This window comes from Lepidochelys olivacea (assembly GCF_965140295.1).
Source record: "Lepidochelys olivacea isolate rLepOli2 genome assembly, chromosome: 4".
NCBI lineage: Eukaryota > Metazoa > Chordata > Testudines > Cheloniidae > Lepidochelys > Lepidochelys olivacea.
The window spans coordinates 8672400-8694935 of record NC_140414.1 but is presented as its reverse complement, the minus strand read 5'-3'; the positions used below and the strand labels follow the sequence as shown (position 1 = coordinate 8694935).

The 22536-nt window shown below is 43.5% G+C and overlaps 1 protein-coding gene across 2 annotated transcripts; it reads right to left on the bottom strand.

Moving 5' to 3' along the window:
• Positions 1-867: 867 nt before the first annotated feature.
• REST (RE1 silencing transcription factor) lies at positions 868-21696 on the bottom strand. 2 transcript variants are annotated; one of them, XM_084626609.1, is made up of 4 exons: positions 21571-21696; positions 18647-19557; positions 10806-10889; positions 868-6418 (listed from the first exon to the last, which is right to left on the bottom strand). In XM_084626609.1, the coding sequence occupies exons 2-4, from the start codon at positions 19545-19547 to the stop codon at positions 4731-4733; spliced, it is 2673 nt and encodes an 890-aa protein (XP_084482735.1). In that variant the 5' UTR covers positions 19548-19557; positions 21571-21696; the 3' UTR covers positions 868-4730. The 2 variants fall into 2 exon arrangements, with proteins under 2 accessions (XP_084482735.1, XP_084482736.1); XM_084626610.1 differs by lacking the exon at positions 21571-21696 and adding an exon at positions 21050-21158.
• Between the last annotated feature and the right edge of the window lie 840 nt (positions 21697-22536).

Below are 22536 nucleotides of genomic sequence, written 5' to 3'. Positions count from 1 at the left end.
CAAGTCATTGGTAAGGAAGCCCTAAGGTAAGGGTGAAGAAGGGAGAAGCAGGAGAGCTGTGGGGAAGTGGCCCAGGGAAATATAGCAACTCTGGCAGTAAAAGGTTGGCTGCCAACAGCTGCTACCATTAGGGTCCCTGGGCCAGAACCCAGGGTAGAGGGCGGGCCTGCATTCCCCCCAACCCACCACTACAGAAACACCTCCTGGGAGGGGAAAACAGGCCCCTGTCAGGACAGGAGGCTAAACTGTTTTGGTATGAGGCCGTAGGAGCAACAGAGACTGGGAATTCTCTCACCAACCTCCTTGCTGTCTTAAGATGAAAAGGGCTCAGTAGACTGTATCCCTGGCCCTAGAGAGAGAAGGGCTACGTGGAGGGTTGCAGTGAGCCTCTGAAGCTAGCATAAACTGCCTGGAAGTGCAGGACCCATGGGGACAAGGTCAGAGCTCTGCCACACTGACTCTATAAAATTCCCATTCCCTTGATGTTCCCTGTCAAGTTATAGACAACTGCAAAGATAAGTCAAGGTCTAAGCCTAAATTACTTTGCTGTGCCCCTTTAAACTGTTAATATTTGTAAACTAGTTTCAGCAGCAAGTTCTTCATTTAGGGCAGTGGTTCTCAACCTTGCAGCCCAGTCAGCACACAGCTGCGGCCCATGTGACATCCTCAGGGCCATACAGGCAGAATATATATTGTGTGGATGCGGCCCACATAACAGAGAGCTGCATATGTGGCCCACAACGGCCCCATATAATGAAGCAGGCTTCCATATGAATGTTGCTAACTAATGCTAGGGGTTATTTACAGACAGTTTTCATAGAGAGCGAGATTGTTTACTAGCCATTAATAAAAGGTATAGATAAGTCACAAGTTTAATAAAGTTTATTTAATCATGACTATGCTTAGGAAAATACACTCCTAAAGGTTAATATAATGCAATTTAGTTTAACTTTACACTACATTTTGGACAAAAGACTTGTACATAGTTTAGGTAAAACAGGACTTGTGATCTGGTTTGTTTTACATCTATTACAAATGTATAAAAGGTTGTCATGCACTACAGTAGATAAACAGCATGAAAAAAATTACCTTTGGTTTAATTCAGAAAATAATACAAGTATTGCACTGTAAAAGCTTCAAACATGGTGCAACAAAACATCATAAAAATGTTTGTGCCAGCTTACAAAAGTTTGTTAGCTAGTGTAACTTTAGAAAAAAGCGTATGCACATGAGAGACCATTCCATTAGCTAGCTGGATTCAGTTAATATTGTATGTAAATCAGGTATCTACACCACCAAGGTTCAAGAGGTGTCTTGAATTTGGTTTAACACTTATTAGCGACATTATTACTCTGTTGAAATCAACAACATTATTGGATGCTAACTGACCTGTCAGTTCAAAGGATGTACAGTTCCAGCCTAGTTTATCAAAATTCAAAAATAGTAACTACATTACCATGGATTACAAGTTCCTGGTTATCCACTTTTTAGGTCATTTCTTGTGATGGTCACTTTTTGAGTGTACATTTAAATATATGTGAAAGCCACAAACACCATGTTACTCAGTATGGGATTGGCAGTGTGGGATAGCATTACATGGAAGCCTGCAGTAATCCCTCCAGCCACATCTTAAGGTGGGATATTGTTACAGGCTTTGTCGCCCAGAGAAGCCCTATGAGAGGGAAGACGTACTGGCAACAAAGTATACCAAATAATTTAACGTTCTTGGAAAAGAAACACAATGTGGTACATATGTTTAAAGAGAGGTGAAAAATACGTATTTTAGAACACACAAGGTAGGTTAACCTAAGTTTTACACCCTATTTCAAATATTCATTAGCAACGTCTAAGCATATTGTTAGAGATGAGTGACATAGTACATCTTTTGCTGCTTTACGTTCACGTACTTCCAAATTCCTACCTTTAGCTCTATTAAAAGCAAATCAGAAAAATGGAAATTTCAACATGGTTTCAGTCTCATATCTGAAGTATTTCAAGGCAAAAAGATCACATCTCGGGTATATTTTTAAGTAGGAAGAATCCACATTTTATTTTTGTTCATACTTAACACATTAATTTTCACTTTCAAATCTTGTGATAAGGAATATTGCCTAATATAGGCATTATTCTTTTCATGGAGTCCCTGTGAGCATAAAGTAAAAAGTATTCAGCCCTTTTCCCAGCAGTGTACAGTATTTACTTGGAGGAACATAAGTCTGCTTTGAGTTAATGGCAGATCGTTTAAATTTAATTCACCTCACTGCCATATTTTAACTTCCAGCTCAAAAACCAGGCTTGTCCAAAAACTTTATCTGAATGTAATTAAAGTTCTTGAAATCTCTTGCAAGATGGTAATTGCTCTTTTAAAAAATATGAAGGTATCCATAAAACCTCTACACGTCACTGGAATTCCCAGCCTCTGTTCAAATCTCTTACACAAGATGGTAACATTTTATACATAAAAAGATAACACACTTAACAAGAAAAGCTATCGCTAAGACTATCATAACTGGTTGTTTAGGAAGACAATTCAACTAGGTTTATTTTCTAAATGTTTTAACATAAATATAGTTGCAACTTGATCTTCAGTTGACAATGATTGTCACAGCCAAGGAAAGCACTGAACACTATCTAATCACACACAAACTCTCTATACATTATACAATTTATTTCTGTCTTGAGGGATCTCCCCCCTGCACACAAATCTTTGGCCTTCCACTACCAATCCCCCGCAGAAGCAGTAGCAGTGTACTGTCTTTGTTCTCTATTCATTCAAGTTATATTTATGCACACAGATGTGCAGTTTCCAGAACTAGGTACGTCTCTAGACAAAACAAGAAGTAATCAGAATAAATACAAACTCTGCTGTCCCCTGGGGGGGGGGGCGGGGGGGAACAGTAGGAGTTTATTTTTCTTTCTTGGCAGTTCATATTTAGAGGACTTGTCACAAAATGCCTTGGCAGATGAGCTTACCCACTGGGGGGCTCTAGTCAGCTGACATTTGCATCCACAACTACTGCTCCACAGAGGTCTAGCAAGCATTCAGGGCTGAAAAGCCAGGGAGGCTGCGCCCTATCCAAGAGGCATAAATGTGGATTCCCCTGCTGCAGAGATTTTTTTTTTTTTGCCTATTTGTTTTTGCAACTGGTTGGCACACAGCTAGCAAGCCTTCCTAGCACTTGCATGCCTCAGAAGATCATCTGTGTTTTGTTCTGGATGGAGCCCTGTATTCAAATAGTACTTATGTCTTTCCTCGCATATCAGCATGAGTTTATAATAATAGTCACCAATTTATTTTCTCTTTAACAGATCAAGGCTATTTTTTTAATTGTTTAATTAAATCTTGAATGAATAAAGAACAGAAAATTCTACATCTTTCCTAATTCCAGGTTTGTTGCTTACCAGTCTTTTCTTGGTGGATGGGATTTTGGATTTGGATGATCTACATTTACATCCGTGCTACAATTAGTTTTAATCCTGTAGATTGAGAGATGCCCCACATTGAAGTGGAGAAGAAAAAAGAAAACAAGGTTTATAGAAATATGCAGTCTGTGTCCCTCTAGAATGAATATTCCACTTTATGGTGATCAGAAGTTATAAATTAATTAAAATGAATGCACTAAGTATCACAAATATCAGAAGTAAAATTTTCTTGACAAAATACAATGAAAATGCCATGAATATGGTTATTCAAAATGTTTTGAACCTACATCAGCATCCTTTGCCCAAAAAAACTATACAATTTTAAAGCTACTTACAAAATATAACCAAAAACTCCATAATTTTACCAAATTCATGCACAACCAATAATACCCCACAAAAACAAGAAAAACTGTAGCAAAGAGTATCAAAGAAAACTGGCCCATGGTAAGCAACAAATCTGAAAGTTTCAAAATAAAGAAAAAAATTACATGAACAAAACCAAACATGCATATATAATGTACATATACTGCACAAATGCTATTCCTAAAGGATTAAACTGCATAGGTAAAAATCAAAAATACAATGTGCAATATTTTAAGCCCTTAAAGCACAATCAAAAGTAAAGAATAAAAAAAAAAACATAACACTTGCTCCCCTCATAACTATGCCAATTACAACTACAGTTTCAATTAATATATTTACCAAGATCTGAGATCGAAAGTTGGAAATATTACTTCCAAATTTTGGCTTTCTGCTCATGATTAGGGGATTTGAAATGTATATTCAAAATTACAATTATCTCAAATCATTATGTTTATCTCTAGACAAATTTGATTTGTTTTACAAAGTGCTCTTTTTATGAAACAGAAGCCATCTTCCTTGTAGAAAAATCAATTAGTAGTTGATACGAAGATATGTTAAGATAATCGAACTAAAACTTAATTTGAGGAAAAACTGACAGCTAAGAACAAAAAGGTTCTTATGGTTCAAAATGCATCTGAATTATGCAGGTGTAGCTATAGTCTGTTTACTAAAACTCAATTTATAAAATAATTTGTGCATAAACGAACAGACTAGAGGCTTACGCTGATTTAATAGGATACAGCCTCACATACCCTACCTACATGCCTTCTTTAATCAAGAGATACAATTAATGAATTCAACATTACACAAGTATTTTCAACTTAAAAAAAATAAACTAGACACTAATTAAAGCAAACCATGCTTTAAAAAGACTACAACAACTGTACATAAACTGTGTAAGATGTTACAGACAAGGATAAACTTGCCATCAAACTGCAATTTGGTTATTCCTGCCCCTTTGTTGCCTTCTCAAGATAATACACGTTCACTAAGTGGCGATTGAGGTGCTTACTGTATTCGCCTTCTTTTTTAAATGAGCGGTCACAAAAAATACACACATAGTTCTCCTTTGTAACCTTTGCCTCTGCAGCTTCCTGTGATGCTTTGCTACTTGTTTCCTCTGGCACAGATCGAGCACCATTTAACCCGGAATCATCACTTCCTTCTGACATGTTGTCACTTATATCACTGCCATCATGACTGTGAATGCCTTCGTCCTCATCAATTTCCTGAGATTCATTCACTGCCATGTTATCTGCAGATGACAAAGCCAGAGTTTCTTTAGGGTCTTGCTCACATTTTTCTGGTGGTTGTGGTGCTGGTTCTTCAGCTGGTAAATCTGTTTTGGACAGATCTACTGGATCTGGATTAGTCACAGTTTCTGTCTCACAAGTTTGCACCAGCTCCAGCTGATGCGCCAAATATGGTAACGCATCCTTTGGCACATCTAGGTTTTGTTGAGAGGATGATGTGCTAGGAGACTCCTCAGAGCAAGTAACCTGCTCTTTATCTGGCTGTTCTTCAACTTCTTTCTGATAAACAGTTTCTTTATTCTCCTCCTCTGAAGTGGGCATTTCTTGGTCTTTTACCTTTGGGTTTACATTTTCATCCCGAAGCTGTGGGGGAAGTTGTCCCTGGTCCTGCACACACTCTCCATCAATAGTCTGGCTTTCTCCCCCATCAGGAATCTGGCTGTCAGTGTTCACTAACAGTGGACTAACAACAGGATCTGGCTCCTTCTGCTCGTCATTCCCATCACTGTCAGACTTCCCCTTTTTGTCCTGTTCTAGGAGAGAAGACTTTTCAGGGATTACCTCACCTTGGATCTTTTCCTGATCAAGTTTATTGCTTTTCTTACTATGCTTATTTTTCAAAGCTTTCTTTTTTCTGTTTTTCTTAAGGCAAGAGTTCAGTTTTTTAGGCACCTCCAATTTGACTTCACTCTTTTGAGCTTCCTGACAGTTTCTGGATTTATTTTCCACTTTCTTTTTCTTTTTTGCTATTGTTTGTGTGTCATTTTCAAGATCTTGCTTTGAGGAAACTAACACAGCCTCTGCTTTTCTTTTAGTCTTCTTTCTTTTACTTGATTTCTCTTTACTTTTGTCAATTTTAATATCTACCTCCTTGTTTTCAGAAGCTGATTTACGACTCCTGGTTGTCACCTGGCCTACACAAATGCTGCTGGCTGGTTTCTTTTCTTTTGATAAGCTCTCTTTTTTCTCCACTTTTACAGCTCCCTCATTTTTCTTTTCAGATGAATCTCCTTTCATTTGCTCTTTCTCCATCTTGTCATTCATGCTTTCAGAAAAGTCAGTTTCACTCTTTTTAGTCCGTAGTTTCACTTTGGAAACATCCATTGTGATATCCGAACAATCAGGATGTCTGGATTTGATGTGATACTGCAGGTTACATTTCTTGGATGCAGCATAATCACAGACAGGACAAAGGAACTGGCGTGGGTTGACATGGAGTTCTACATGCTTTTTGAAGTTACTTCGGTCAGCTGTTTTGTAGTCACAGTGTGGGCAAGTCAGAGGTTTGGGCCCATTGTGAACCTGCCTTGCATGACGAGTTACTTCATGCTGGTTTGAGGCCACATAGCTGCACTGATCACATTTAAATGGCTTCTCACCTGAGGAAGGAGTGGGGAATTATGATTAATAAACATAGAAGAAACAATTACTTAACATTATATAGGTACATACATGAATTTTTTTTTAAATTGTCCATGCTCCTTTGTTAAAAGTACGTCAACTTAAGAAATCCAAAATCATAATTTTATAGTCACAAACACGTTCACAAAGACACCAACAACACCACAAAGAAAAGAGAAGGAAAAACAAAACAACCAAACAAGCAGTAACTACATCACACTCTGTCTATGAATACATACCGGAATAGATCATTCTATAGTAATATTAGCAAATGGAATCCATACCCAACTGGTCCATTGAATGCATTGTAGAAAAATGGAAATTAACAGGTGATGAATAATCGTCTTACACAAATATTTCCAAAAAAGTCCAACTTTACAAAGGGTTAATACACTTTCTATTTGCACTGAAAATGAAATGGATGAAAATTGATTCTTACACATGGCAAGCAAAGCAATAAAGCACACTCTAAAAATAGAATTTTCTGGAAAAAATGTACACCATTCAGATGATCATTACCCCTATTAATTCAATTATCTGAATTTTTACTTTAAATATTAAAATATTACTTTGTATTAAATATAATGTACAAATCCTATTTGGTTTAGCATTTGCATGTTAGTTTTAGAAACAGAAGACCAATTCCATTGAGCACATCTCTCTCATATCATTGATGAAGTCCTAGGGCACCTGCATTTTTGCAGCAATTCTTGACAAGGGTGTTACAAAACATATTGTCTAGTGTATGAGTTTACTGCAGAACTACTTTGGTTTATTTCACATAAATGCAAATGTGCAAAAAAAAAAATTTAGTGTAACAAGACAAGTTCAACAGTTTTGAGAAATGTGCAAAAAAAACCCCCAAACAGTAATAATTAGGTAAGCTGCCATCCAGTCCTAGTGTCTTGTTTTTTAATTCAGTAGTTTGCCCTAGCACCTTCTTTTTAGACACCTTAACCCCTGGCAGTACCTCTTTTTATTAACTGACAAAATGTAGGTCTCTCTCAAAGATCTTCTATGTTGAGAATGCAAAGAAATCATTTAGCTTCTTTAATGTCCTAATTCTCCTTAATTGTTCCATTTATCTCTAGTAATCCAGCAGACCCATGGCATTCTTCAGGGTATGTCTATACTGCAATTAAAAACCAACAGCTGGCCAGTGTCACCTGACTTGGGCTTGTGGGGCTCAGGCTGAGAGGCTGTTTAATTGCAGTACAGACATTTGGGCCTGGGCTGAAGCCCGTGCTCTAGGACCCCATGAGGTGGGAAGGGTCCCAGATCTCAAACTCCAGCCTGAGCCCGAAGAGCCTACACTGCAATTAAACAGCCCCTTAGCCCGAGCCCATGTCAGCCACTCGGGCCAACTGTGAGTGTTTAATTGCACTGTAGATGTCAGAGGGCTCCTGCTTCTGATATACTTAAACAATTTTCTTGTTTGTTTTTCTATCTTTGGCTATTTGTTTTTCAAATGTCCATTTAGTCCTCTAATTTCCATCTTAAATTTAACTTGTCCTCATTCAAATTTCACTCTATTGGCTTCACACGGGCTACATTTCAGTTTTTTGAAGGGTATCTGTTTGGCTTTAATAACTTCTGGTCCTTTGGTATTTAATCCCGCTGGAGTTTAGTTTTGTCTTTTGCTTTCCCCTTTCTTTGTTTGTTTAGAGCTCTGCATGTTTTCTGTGTCACTGTTAGGATATAATTAAGTTGTCTCCCTTGCTGAGTCTAAGGATTTTAATTTCCTCACTTCTGACTTTAGAATCTTTTAAATATTGTTTATATCACAACAGCACCTTAGAACACCAAGCACAGACCAGAAGTGCACTGCTTTTTGTTGTTGTTGTTTTTTAAATGATCTTCCTCTTTTAGTTCCCCCTCTAATCCTCCTTTCTCAAGTTTAACATCACAGTCCTAGTGTTTGGTATGGTACAATCCCTTCCCTGACGAGCCTGAACTTAATTACACGATTATCACCAATAATTAGTGGATCAACTGTATTTTACTGTGTGTTACTTAGAACTAGGTGAAGAGCACCTCTCCCTTTGCATGCTCTAGAATTATCTGTTCCAACTGCTTAAGGTGCTCAGAAATTGCTTCTTTAAACCCATGTCAAGACATGGTATTAACAGGAGTGTTGAATGTAAGACACATTGCCCTGTTCCACTCGGTACTGGTGAGGCCTCAGCTGAAGTACTGTAACCAATTCGGGGGTCACACTTCAGGAATGATGGGGGAAAAACTGCAGAGAGTCCAGAGGAGAGCAACAAAAATGATAAACAGTTTAGAAAACCTGACCTTATGAGAAAAGGTTAAAAAAATGGGCATGTTTAGTTTGAGAAAAGAAGACTAAGGGAGGAATCTGGTAACAGTCTTCCAATGTATTCAGAGCTGTTCTAAAGAGGACGGTGTTCTCTATGCCCACTGAAGGTAAGAAAAGTAGTAATGTGCTTAATCTGCAGCGAGGGAGATTCAGGTTAGATATTAGGAAAAACTTTCTAACTATAACTATATTTAAACTCTGGAATAGGCTTCAAAGATAGAATCCTAGTCATTGGAGGTTTTTAAGAACAGGTTGGACAAACACCTGCCAAGAGATGGGCTAGGGTTACTTGGTCCTGCCTCAGCGGGCGGCGAGCTGGACTAGATGACCTGTCATGGTCCCTTCCAGCCCTACATTTCTAGGATTCTATGACATACAACCACTTATATGAAAATAGTTACATATGCTATTGCTGCTTTATTAGACTTAGTTGTCTCTTTCATCTCTTTCAACATTGCACACACAATATTTTGTTCCTGATCTGGAGGCCGGTAACATAATCTGACTACTGTAGTTATAGGTTACAGAGTAGCAGCCGTGTTAGTCTGTATTCGCAAAAAGAAAAGGAGGACTTGTGGCACCTTAGACTAACCAATTCATCTGATGAATCCAATGAAGTGAGCTGTAGCTCACGAAAGCTTATGCTCAAATAAATTTGTTAGTCACTAAGGTGCCACAAGTCCGCCTTTTCTTTTTACTATATTTATATTCTTCTGATTTAGGATTTGGATCCTGCCCTCATTACCCAGGCAAGAGTCACAATTAAGGCAATAGGTATAGTGTAGGTTGAAGTTCACATTGAGGTTTTCCTAGAGCTACAACTGAGTTGTGCTTGTGACTATCACCTCAATACAACAGCAGCTGTACAACAGTAAATGCTGCCCGTTCCTAAACAAGATGTGTAAAAGAGAGACCAAACACAGTTACCATAGGTTACTGAAAACACAAGCATGACTTTACCAACCGTGAAATAAATGACAGTGACAAGTACCACCTTGGCCTTAAATCCTAGGGAACATGACTGTGTAAACATTTTCTGCAATTTTTTTTTTTTGGTGATACTGTGCATAAAAGCTAAATAAGACATTTTCTTACATCAAGTGGACATAACCGTGACAGATTTTTATTTAATTACCAAGCATAAATTAACTGTTCTCTCGGAATTGCTGAAACAGATATACATTAGATATTACAGGCTAGATCCTCACCTGGTGTGCACTGTCACAGCTTCACTACTTCAACTGAGCTATGACAATTTACACGAGCTGAGGATCTGTTCCCACACTCTTCATCCTATTGCTCCTGAACCTGTATCATGCCTTAAAAAGTACAAAGGAATGAAGGTTCTCTACCAAGCCTTGGAATGTACCTTGGATAGCAATGGGAAAATATTTATTCCTTCCTTACAACTTTCAATAGTAATACTTTGCACTTGTATAGCCCCTTTCATCTAAGGATCTCAACTACTTTTCAAATAATGAAGTAAACTTGACATCATCACTTTTAACCTTGCCATCTTCAAGTAAACCAATAATGGTGGTAAGGAGCAGTGCAGAGTCTCTTCTTTTCAAATAAGATTAATTTACTAATGCAAAAATTTAGCATACTCTTCTTTTTCCTGTCCCGGAGATTTTACCTACTTTTTCAAAATCTATCCAAATTAACCAAAGCTTCACAATCTAACCCAAAACGTTTTTTAATAGGACAAGATATTAATACTTTTTGCAAGTCACTTTATACATAGTAAAAAGAGTGAAGTAAGAACAGGCAGCATTTGAGTAAAACTGCTTAATTTGACAATCTGATTCTAATGGTCCACCCCAAGTAGGAAACCACTAGGATACCAGACATCCTGTTCTTTAATCAACAGTGCCTGTTTGAACTGCACAAGATTAAAAATGTCCTCTTAAAAAGCTAGATCATTTTCATTATGACCATTTAAGTTCGGATAACACTAAACAAATTTAATAAATATTTTCTATGGAATAAACCAAAAAGTAACTAGCTTATTTCTGGGTTACTGTGATTACTGCCCTTTTACCAACCTGAATGAGTTCGCATGTGCCTGGTTAAATGAGTCTTCTGAGAACTTGAATAGGGACACATAGCACATTGATAGGGACGCTCTCCTGCAAAAACAAACAGTGAGTTCAAATAAAAACAAAATATGGTAAATTCAAAAAGCCCCACACTTCCTGAGTGATGTAGCAATGCCAACAAAAGCCGCAGTGTAGGAATAGCTATGCTGATGGAAGAGGGAGTCTGCTGACATTGCTAACTTCGTTCAGAGAGGTGGTGTTCCTGGACTGACAGAAAAACTCCTTCTGTTGGCGTAGGCTACATGTACGCTCTAGGGCTACGTGGTGTAGTCTCTGGAGTGCAGATGCACTCTGGGTGTCCCCTGATAGACAAGCCAGTGCCTTTTTCATTTTTAGGTTAATCTACTTTCAAGATAAACAAACACAAAATGCATTCGCTATTCTGGATTAACTTTATTTGTAGATAAACCCTAGCACAAGTAAAGTCCTTAGTGAAGACAAGGCTGTTCTAGTATTAACACGTGTTAAGCAGGTCAAGGTAAATCCTAGGCTCCCAACTGGTGTTTACTTGGACCGGGAAAACACATGAAAGCTACACGCTTCCTTGTCTTCACTAGGATTTTAAGAACACACCTTTTTCCTAGTATGGACACATCCAACGGCGGTAGGGACAGGTCTAGGGATAGGGCTGCGATTGTTTGGGAGTTTCTGTGGCTTAGTCTATGCTACAAACTTATGTCGGCAAATCTACGTGACCCGAGTGTGTGGAAAATCCACTCCCCTGAGCAACGCAGTTAAACCGAACGAATTCCTGGTGCAGACAGAGCTATGTCGATGGAAGGGCTTCTCGCATCAGCATAGGTACCGCCTCTCGGGGAAGAGCATAACTGAGCCCATCAGCGTAGGTGGCGTCTTCACTAAGCACCGCAGCTGTGCCACTGCAGCGCCGTACCTGTAGACGAGCCCTTTAACTAAGCTTCTTCCTCCCACCCATCCAGTTATACAATCATTGTTAATTAGATCAGCAACTGAAAGAAAAATTCCACCCTAAACCATTTTAATCCCCCTCCTAAAAAGAAGTTAATTCTCCCCTACTTAAAACAATGTGGGAGATTTATGCTAGACACATAAAATGAAATTAAGGGAGGAGTGGGTCTACTGTTGTAAAGCAGTAGTTGTGTTTTTAAATGCCTCCTCCAAGCAGATGAGACTTTCTTTACAATCTGAAACTACATGAGCAAAGGCCCTGCTCTGTTTTAGTTTGTCATTGCTTGTTACCAGTGCTTTTTCATTTCATAGTCTTGATTGAATGACAAATCTAAAATTCAGAAATATTACACTTTTAGATAATTTTAAAGGGGGTGCAGCAATTTAAATAATTGATTTAACTTACTGACTCCCTTGAGACTGACAGGCAAATGCAGGAACACTGAGAGCCCAGGTACGGAGGCTGGGTTTTGCTGTAGGTACATGCATACTTGGGCTAGGCTATCCTCAGATGCTCAGACCCTGGTGCCAATCACTGTGTAACAAAGGCATACCCTTTGTTTCTGTATAAAACAGTGAAAGGTACTACAGACTTTCAACATATTAGAAAAGTAATGGTGAACTCTCTTATGGACACACACCAAAATTTAAAAAAACAGTAGCCTAAAAAGGTAGGCACCTACGGGTGGAATTTTCAAAAGCACCTTAAGTGATGCAGAGTTGGTGTGCACAGCTCCACAGTACTGTAGGGTACACTCTGTAGGGGTGTAAACTACAGAGCCCTGTAATGCAACAATTTTCAAACTGTGGATCAGAACCCCAAAGTGGATCACATCTCCGTTGTAATGGGGCCACCAAGGCTGGCATTAGACTTGCTGAAGCCCCACCACCTGGGGCTAAAGCCGATGCCGAAGGGCTTCAGGCCTGGGCACAGGGCTCAGGTTACAAGCTCCCCGCCTGGGGCTGATGCCCTTGGGCTTCAGCTTTGGCCTCCCAGCCTGGAGCAGCGGGGCTCGGGCAGGTTCAAGCTTCAATCCACCCTCTTGGGGACGTGTAGGAATTTTTGTTATCAGAAGGGGGTTGCAGTGCAATGAAGTTTGAGAACGCCTGTGTAACATGTTGTGCTCTGTGTGTAGACCTTGCTGGTGCACTCTATACCTGGGGTATAGGCTAAAGTCCGAGTGCCGCTTTCACTCTGTAGTGCTTTCACTCCTCCAGTGCTTTCCCATCATTACTCCCCGTGTGCCCAGAAGGACACACTCTCCCACTGAGCTGCTCAGCTTACCACAGCTGAACCAAGGGATATGACCGCAGAAGTCCTAAGAGCACAGCACCAGAGTGGACATGGTAACTCAGGTAGGCCTTTGCCATGTGGCTGCTCACTTTTGAACTAGGCTAATCCGGGTGCCCACTCCCAAATTAACTCTGTAGTGAAGACATACACATTGACTTCAATCTGAAAACCTGGGACACATAACACCTGATCAAAGCATTTCAGCTCTCTTGATGCGTGGAGGTTTAATACGTGAGAAGGCAGTGGTGATTGCAAATATAGCAGTCTATTTATGCATCAATTTTGTGTCTGAGTTTGTGTTGTTCTCACAATAAGGATGATTATCAGTCCTTGGACTTATCTTTTTCATCATACAGGAGCATTTTAAGTGTGAAACTAATTAGTAGAAAAAAATCGATATGCAAAATCTGTAATTCTAATAACAATTAGGAAACTGATTTAAGAAAGAACAAGCACTTCAGCAATTTCAGACTATTAAATGGAAAATAAACAATTAGCAACATCAAAATAAAATATCTGATGTAGACAATTTAATTATTATTGTAAAAGCTACATAAGAGAGCTTCAATCAGAGCAGAGGTGGGCAAACTTTTTGGCCCTAGGGCCACATCGGGTACAGAAACTATATGGAGGGACAGGTAGGGAAGACTGGGGGAGGCTATGCCGCCCCAAACAGCAAGGTGTGGCCTGGCCCCGCCCCCATTCCAGCTCCCTGGAACCCCCACCCCCATCCAACCCCCCCTGCTCCCCACCCCTGACTGCCCCCCGGGACTCCTGCATCCTATACAAACACCCCTGCTCTCTGCCCCCTGACCATCCCCTCCAGAAACCCGTCCCCTATTCAATCTCCCCTGCTCCCCACCCCCTGACCACCCCGGGACCCCCACCCCATCCAAGCTCCCCTGCTCCCCACCTCCTGACCGCCCCCCTGGGGCCTCCTCGCTCCCTATCCAACCCTCCCTGCCCCATGTTACCTGTGGGGTGGGGGAAAAGGGGGCTCAGTCCTTTCCCTGTGAGTTTCCCCTGCTCGTTTGGCTGCTCTCCCTGGCAGTCGGGAAGGGCTCACTCCCTTTCTGGGCTTGGCTGCTGGGGACAGGGGCCAAGCATGCTGGACGTGGAGGGGGGCCCTGGTTTGCTCTGCCTCTGTCCCTGGCAGCAGGGCCCAGGCTCCTTGACTGCCTCCCTGCAACCCTCCCTGCTCCTCGCCTCCCCCCCACCCCCGTAACTCCCCCTGACCACCCCGCTCTGGAGCACCAGGTCTGGCAGAGCTATAGCCGTGCTGCCCCGCCGGAGCTGCAGCCACGCTGCCCAGGTGCTGGGGGAACTGTGACTGCAAGGGTGGCAGGGAGGGAAGGGAGAAGAAGGGAAGGGGCCAGGGGTTGGGCTCCGCCCCGCTCTCCAGTCTGCCATGGAGTTGGGCTGGCTCCTCTGCAAGCCTGTCCTGACCCCCAGGGAGCTCAGGGGCCAGAGGGAAGGGTCCTCTGGGCCGGATGTGGCCCGCAGGCCGTAGTTTGCCCCCCTCTGAATTAGAGTGTTACCATAACAATAGTGAGTTTAACAGACGGGCAGCAATCTAAAGACATGGAGACTGTAACAAATCAGAGTTTTAAACAAAAGGCAAAACAGCTGTGTAGCAATCAGCATATATTGTTTAGCCTGGCTGGCAACAAACCCAAAACTAACTACTTCTTCAATTCCACTTCCTTCCATCTCACATGCATACCCCTCATTTCCAATAAAATAGATGCATCTCAAACAAATCAGAAGCAACTACCTAGGCTGGATGTTTCATAAGGCACTGTAAATATAAAGTTCAGTTTTAACCAGTAATAAGGACACTTCCAAGTAAAGAACCATACGTATAGACTGCCACAGTTACTCAAAAAAAAAACAAAAAAAAAAAACACCCAAAAGAAACCTCTCTTCTACTTGTTTTATTTGATTTTTTTTAAAATAGCTTCCCTGTTTAATTTCTTGGTGAACTAGTAGCAAACATTTGTCAATACAAAACATTTAATGAAATCATAAATGCAGCACACTATTTTACAGAGATCCAAACACTGGCAAACAAATCCTTGTACCGCAGCATGAAAAATGATCAAGGCTCATTTCTTCTTTTGCTCATTTATTCCCCTCTGAAACATTATAACTGCTGTTGCTGTGTAGTACTGCCCACCCCAAATGGAGTGATCAACTAAATGCTGTCTCTTGCTTTTGGGTTAGAGCCTATGCAATGCTGAGCACCCTTATCTCAATGAGAGCTTTTGTGAGTTTATCAGAGTGATAAACTGACTCAGCTGACTGCAGCATCCAAACAAAAGTGGAGAAACTTTAAAGAGCCACCATTAATTAACCAGAAATTAAGACAATTTTAAAAAAATAATTAAAAGTAGTTTCACGGGGAATTCCACTTGATCTTTAGCCCTTGTAACTATTTTAGTGATTTTACAATCACATTTCTAAAAAGTTTTCCCTCTCCTAGTGATCCTTGAAAGATCCACACCAACAAAAGCAGAAACTGACTAACTACAGGGAAAATGGTGAAACTGACCATACACGAAGTGCTGTCAAATGCACAAAATAAACTGAAAGACAGGAACATACTGGTTTTTTCCTAATCTCTTTCAGTTACAACCATCTTAGGTATGTAGTAGCGTTGTAGCCATGTTGCTCCCAGAATATTAGAGAAACAAGTTGGGGAGGTAATATCTTTTATTGGACCAACTTCTGTTGGTGAGAGAGCATGAAAGCTTGTCTCTCTCACCAACAGAAGTTGGTTCGATAAAAGATATTATTACTTCACTCACCCTGTCTCTCTAATAATCTTAGGTGTGCTTTTAAAAATAGTAACTAAAGTATTTTGCAGACAGAAGTGTGATTTTTTTTTTTTTTTAAACTGATGGTGTCCTCTGAACAAGATACTTCTTTTTGGCAGATATGAGTACATTTTAACATAGATAAGAAACTAAGGGCACAGACTAATACAGGCTGGCACCGTACAAGCTTCTCTATGTAGCTTCACCGCTCCACCTCAGTCCTGACCAGCAAATCTCATGACTCCAGTCCTGGACTTCTAAACAGAGATTTCAAACTGTGCAGGAGATTAAGATTAAGTCACTAAAACCATTTTACTTGGGTTAGAAATACAAGGAGAAATTCTCTGTGCACTTTGTTCAGCCAGCACAGCCCACGCAGTAGGAAGAACCAGGTCAGAAGGAGAGGGGCCAGCCCAGGCCAACTGGAAGAGGTGATGATTGAGTCTCTCTCCCTGAGGTAATCTCCAATGGCTAAATTTAAAGCTGCCCCCAGGAGGAGTGACCACATTGCCACCTAACCCAGCCACATGTGAATCCCCTTCTGTGCCACAGAAGCAGAGAAAGAATTTTATCCCATTATCCCAGGAGTGAATCTGGTCAAGCAAACACCAATTGTGATTAAACATAAAACTGGTGGCACTGGCAGCCATTTTGCTAAAAAGTAATAGCACTTGTGACATTGACAGCATAGGAGCCCTACGTAGGAGATTTGGAAACTGGTTGCTCATGCTTAAAAGTATCTTGTTAAAATAGCAAAATATTTAGACCAAGTTCTGTCCTGCCCTACTCCTGGAGCCACTTCACAGAAATTCCTGAGACTGCACTTGGTACAAGGCAAAATGAGGCCCTAATTTTTTTCTTCAGACTGTTAGTAGCAGATTGGAAACTGATTCAAAATCTCTTAAATGGGACTCCTGTGTGCTAACAAATGATGTACCTGTTTCTCTTGGATACTGCAGCGATGGGGACCTAGAAACATCTGAGCCCCAGATACATGTCCTAGCTTCAGCAGGCCCAGCTTACTGTACATACAAGGGACTCCTGGCAGCCCTCCATTCCCCCCTCAAGCTTCCTGTGGGCCACCCTCCCATCTATTTTAGAGACTCTCTGCAACCCACTTGCTCCCTGCCTCATGCCATAGCTGTGTCCCCCTCATACCATACCATTCTTGCACCCCATCATGGGTTTTGTGCGATTCCCCTGTTCCCTACCCCCAAACCAGGATTCTGTGTACACCCCCTGTTCTGTCCATACCACCGTTCCCCACCCGCCCCTGCCATGGCTCTGTGCCTTCCCCCGCATTATTACTTCTCTTCTTTCTGTCTGGGAGGTAAGAAAGTCAGGGTGTCAACATGTTGAAATCTATTGGGAGAATGGGCAAAGGGATGAAATCGGGGTATTGTTATGTCAGAAGGTGTTAACTCCGGGTTTCTCAAACTGGGAGTCATGACCCCTCAGAGGATCACGAGGTTATTACATGGGGAGTCGCAAGCTGTCAGCCTCCACCCCAAACACTGCTTCACCTCCAGCATTTATAATAGTGTTAAATACTTTTTTAAAAGTGTTTTTAATTTATAATGGGGGTTACACTCAGAGGCTTGCAGAGTGAAAGGTGTCACCAGTACAAAAGTTTGAGAACCAGCGTTAACTGGTATTAACCAGTACCTTGACCTACAGACTATTGCAGCGGTACTTGAAGCCGTGGCACTGCTAGACAGACAGCAGGGCTTCGGTGTGTCCCCAATTTTCCCCCTCTGGTTTTCCAATTTTCCCCAAAATCAATAGGATTCTGTCCATTGATTCCGAGAACACTCCCTGAAATTCTGGAATTAATTGAATATGGGATTCAAAAGTTATTGCATTACATGCCATCAAGTTGCACAAGCTTGGCCAATTAAGATTCATGTAGTTATAGTGGATACTACTCTTAACCTCTCAGCAGGGTTGGTAGTTGCTCAAGGTTTGGGAAGGGTAGTTTCCTCTCTCTCTCTCTTTCTCTGTGTGAATTCCTTGTTTTCTATTATTGCAATTTAATCTGAAAAAGATCAAGTTTTGGCTCAGCCTTAGGGTAAAATTTTCAAAGGTGCCTGAGTCGCGTAGGCCCTTTGAAAACTTTACCCTTAGTCTGATGTCAATTTTGTTTTGTTTTTTAAGTCAGCTGGCCTTCACTTTGCAGGTCCAGAAATTCTAAAAGTAATGAACCACTTTTAAATATATATTCATGTTCTATTCAGGATAATGTGTTTTTTAGACTGCTGAGCTGAGCACATACTCTTAATTTCCCCTTGAACCCACTTCAGAGTATCAGCCGTGTTAGTCTGTATTCACAAAAAGAAAAGGAGTACTTGTGGCACCTTAGAGACTAAACCAATTTATTTGAGCATAAGCTTTCGTGAGCTACAGCTCGTGATGCATCCGATGAAGATGAAGTGAGCTGTAGCTCACGAAAGCTTATGCTCAAATAAATTGGTTTTGTCTCTAAGGTGCCACAAGTACTCCTTTTCTTCTTGGACCCATGACACTGGATGTGTTTTCTCAGTCGTTCAAGACTACGAAGTGCAGTTCATAAAAAGTAAAGGCTTCCATGTAGTCGGAAGCTAACCTGGTAATATTATCGGAGTACAACAGCCAAATAGAGAGCCTTATCAGGGTGGAGCAAATCTTGCAAATACAAGAAGCTCACTGAGATATACTTAGTACAGTTCCCCCCATCACCAATATTCCTACTCAAGTACAGATGAAAGACTTACCTGTATGAGTTCGAATATGTTGAATATAATTGTTCTTCCTGTCTGAAAAATAGGAGCACTGGGAGCATGTGTACACCTTTCTAGGAAAATGATTTCTTAGATGTTTCTTCCAATGATATTCACTGACTGTAGTGTAAGTGCATATGGTGCACTTGTAGACTCTCTCATTTTCTCCTGCTTTGTTGTGGTGTTTCAAGTGAGCCAGATAGTGATCATATCTGTTAGTGTTATAGCCACAACGATCACAACGAATAGGCCCCTTAGAGAAATCTGCCTCTTCTGTTGTACAAGAATCAGATTCTTTGACCTGGACTTGCTTCTCTGCATTTTCTTCTACAATGAATTTTTTGGCACTGTGAACCCTAATGTGATGCACAAACTCTTCCTCACACTCTGCTTCATACTGGCATGGCTTGCAACGAAATGGCTTGCTCTTCAAGCTTTTACATTTGTCCTCCGCACTCTCCGAAGTATCTGGTGCTTCCAATGGGAGGTCCTTCTCCAGACTGCAAGTCTCAGGAGTAGGGCAAACTGCTGGACCCTGGGTTTCCACACTAGGAATTTCAAGAGACCCTAATTCCATGTTTTCAGGTTCATCAGGATCACTGTCCACTCTCTGTGTATCTTCCATACCCTCTCCATCACTGTCTGAAAAATTGCTGTCACCTACAGTTGTCAATTCAGCCATTTGCCTCTCTTCTCCAACCAGGTAATCACAGCAGCTGCCATTAACTTCTCCTGTCAAGGCCACATTTGCCAACATAATAAGCTGAGGGGCTGCCAGCTCAGCTTTGGAAAGGTCATGCAAGTCATACATGTCGTTAGACAATGCCATACTGATGTTAGCATTGCCAGCAAATAGACTGTTCCCACCAGACTGCCCCAACACCTGAGTTGCCATAACAGCAATTCTGTCAAAAAAACAAAAACAAAAACAAAGAGCACCAGTAAAAATCTAAATTACAAATACAAAACATCCATTTTGCAATACCCAAAACTAAGAGTGTACTTCAGAAAACTCTGAAAATCTATCCAAGACTGTCAATTATTATTAAATACAAATAGAATAAAAACAAAAAGATTTGGTGAGTTATCTCTTCCTTAGATTAGATAAATATTGTATTTTATTAATTGAGCAAATACTAATTCATTTTTCTTTAAAATTATTTTTACTTTTTGCTCACAAGTATGAACTCACCCTCTGAAAAATCTGCCTTACATTTTCTTTATCATTTTTTTAAAAAAGTCTACTTTAACTATAATCTAAAACAACTTCTTGATTGCTTTACACTATCACGAGACACATTAGCTTTATAAAATATTACTCATTGTTGAACTAAATTTAGAATGTCTAAAGATATATTTCTGAATCCCTTCCCCTACCCCCTCTCATTCAAAGCTGGAAGTCGCGTATTCCCATACTTTACAGGCTACCCTCTTTGCAAAGAGACTCATTTTGCATCTGCTTTCACAAAAAAATCTGAAAGCTCTTTCTTTCTGAACTTTAGAAGAGTTATGTGAAGTTTGTGAGAAATTGGGAGAGAGCTCTCTTTCTAGTTTCACTTCTCCCATGAATCCAAAAGCTTTGGCGACTGTAAAAGCCATGCTGTGCCTCCATTACCTATGCAGCCATGTCTTAGAATGTGGAAGACTGTGATAACTGGTCAATTTAATTGAATTTGGTCATCACAACTTCCAGATGACTAGAGCTCTTGACAAGTTAATCAGTTCTGTTAATTTCTTCAAGGCCTCTTCAATCAAAGAAGACCACAATAATTAAAACTGTGAGAGAATGAGTGTGATTTTTGTTGGGTTAAAGACCCAGAGAGAAGAATACAGAAGTTACGTTCACCATACTAAAGAGCAAAGTTACTATCAACAACTTTTCCGTATTCGGCCTCCTTTGACTGAGGACTCCTGCTGGAGGGCAAACTGCTTCAAAAGCTGCCTTTTCAAAGCAACAAATGCCTTTATTTTCCGCGCTCAGCACAGACTTTTCAAGTTCCATTTGGTTTCCCGGAGAGCCAAGTGAGGTCGGCTCAGCCGCGGAGTCGAGATGAAACCAGACGCAATCCGCTCCCATGACACAACATTTCCCCTCGCTCGCACCCCAGCCCCGGGAAGCACAGTCGCTAGCTGAAGCCCCAGATCAGCACGCCGGCCCGCTGCTCGCTAAAGCCCGGCGTGCCCGCCTCCGCGGGGCCAGGCCCAGCAGCCGACCTCCGCCGGCCGAGCCGCCAGGCCCCGCACGCAGGGCCGGGCCGGGGGGCCGCCCGCTGCCAGATTCCTGCGTGTGGCGGTGCCAGCAGCACCGGCGGCGCCTGCATTCCACAAACAGGCATTCGGCCATTTTCTCCGAGACCCAACACAAAGCCGCTGCCGTCCCCCCGCGGCCCCGCTCACCCCGCAGCCTCGGCCGCCGCCGCGCCCCGAGCGGCCCCCGCCGTGCGGCCGGGAGCGGGCAACTTCCCCCCGCCGAGCGCGGCGGCTGCTTCCCCTTCCTCGCGCGATCGCCCTGCAGGCCCCCGGCCCCCGCCCAGCCCCGCGGGGCAGAGCCGCCCACGCCCCCCGCGCCCCGGCCCAAGGTCACGCCCCCGCCCCCCCGCCCGCCGCGGAGACCCAGGCCCAGCTCCCGGCAGGAAATCGCTGTCCAGCCTCCCGGGCCGCGAGGCCTGGGGCTCCCGGCGGCGCCGAGCCCCTTCCGGGGCTCCCCCGCCCGCCTCGGCCGCCGCTTCAGGACCAGCGGCCCGAGCAGCTCCGCCGGGCGCAGCGCGAGGCAGGCCCCGGCCCCTTAGCCTTGGTGCTGATCGCCCGCCCCGGCCGGGCCTGGCCGCCCCCGCCGGGCTGCCTCGCTGCAGATCAGCCCTGGACAGCGCCTCTGGCTGCCCGCGCCGCCGGGCCAGCCCGCTCCCCGTGGCACTCACCGGCGGGGCCGGGCCGCCGCCCGCCCGGGCTTTGCCCTGCTCCCGAGGGCTGGGGGCCGGCCTCAGGGCGCGGGGCGGCCGCGAGTCTCCTGCGGGCGGCGGGAGGCGCCGCGCATTCCAGCACACCCCGCCCGCAGCGCCGCCAGCGCCGCCCGGCACCGCCCCGCCCCGCCCGCCCGCCGGCCCCCGCCCCCGCGCGGCCCGCCCCGCCCCCGGGGGTGGCCGGGGCGTCAGGCCTGGCGGGCGTTCGGGCCGCCGGCGGCGTGATCGGCGGGGCGGCGGGAGTGAGGGTGGCAGGGACCTGCGGGTTGCGGCGGGGCCATGGGGGGGTGATGGATGGGACGGTGGAAGTGGGGGTGACAGGGACCTGCAGGGTGAGCGGGGCGATTTTGGGGTGATGGATGGGACGGTGGAAGTGGGGGTGACAGGGATCTGCAGGGTGTGGCGGGGCGATGTGGGGGTGATGGATGGGACGGTGGGAGTGGGGGTGACAGGGATCTGCAGGGTGTGGCGGGGCGATGTGGGGGTGGTGGATGGGACGGTGGGAGTGGGGATGACAGGAACCTGCAGGGTGAAGCAGGGTGATGTGGGGGTGATGGATGGGACGGCGGGAGTGGGGGTGACAGGGACCTGCAGGGTGAGGCAGGGCGATGTGGGGATGATGGATGGGACGGTGGGAGTGGGGGTGACAGGGATCTGCAGGGTGAGGTGCGGCGATGGATGGGGCTGATGGATGGGACGGTGGAAGTGGGGGTGACAGGGACCTGCAGGGTGAGGCGGGGCGATGTGGGGGTGATGGATGGGACGGTGGGGGTGACAGGGACCTGCAGGGTGAGACGGGGCGATGTAGGGGTGATGGATCGGAGGGTGGGGGTGGGGGTGACAGGGACCTGCAGGGTGAGGTGGGACGATGGATGGGGATGATGAATGGGACGGTGGGAGTGGGGGTGACAGGGACCGGCAGGA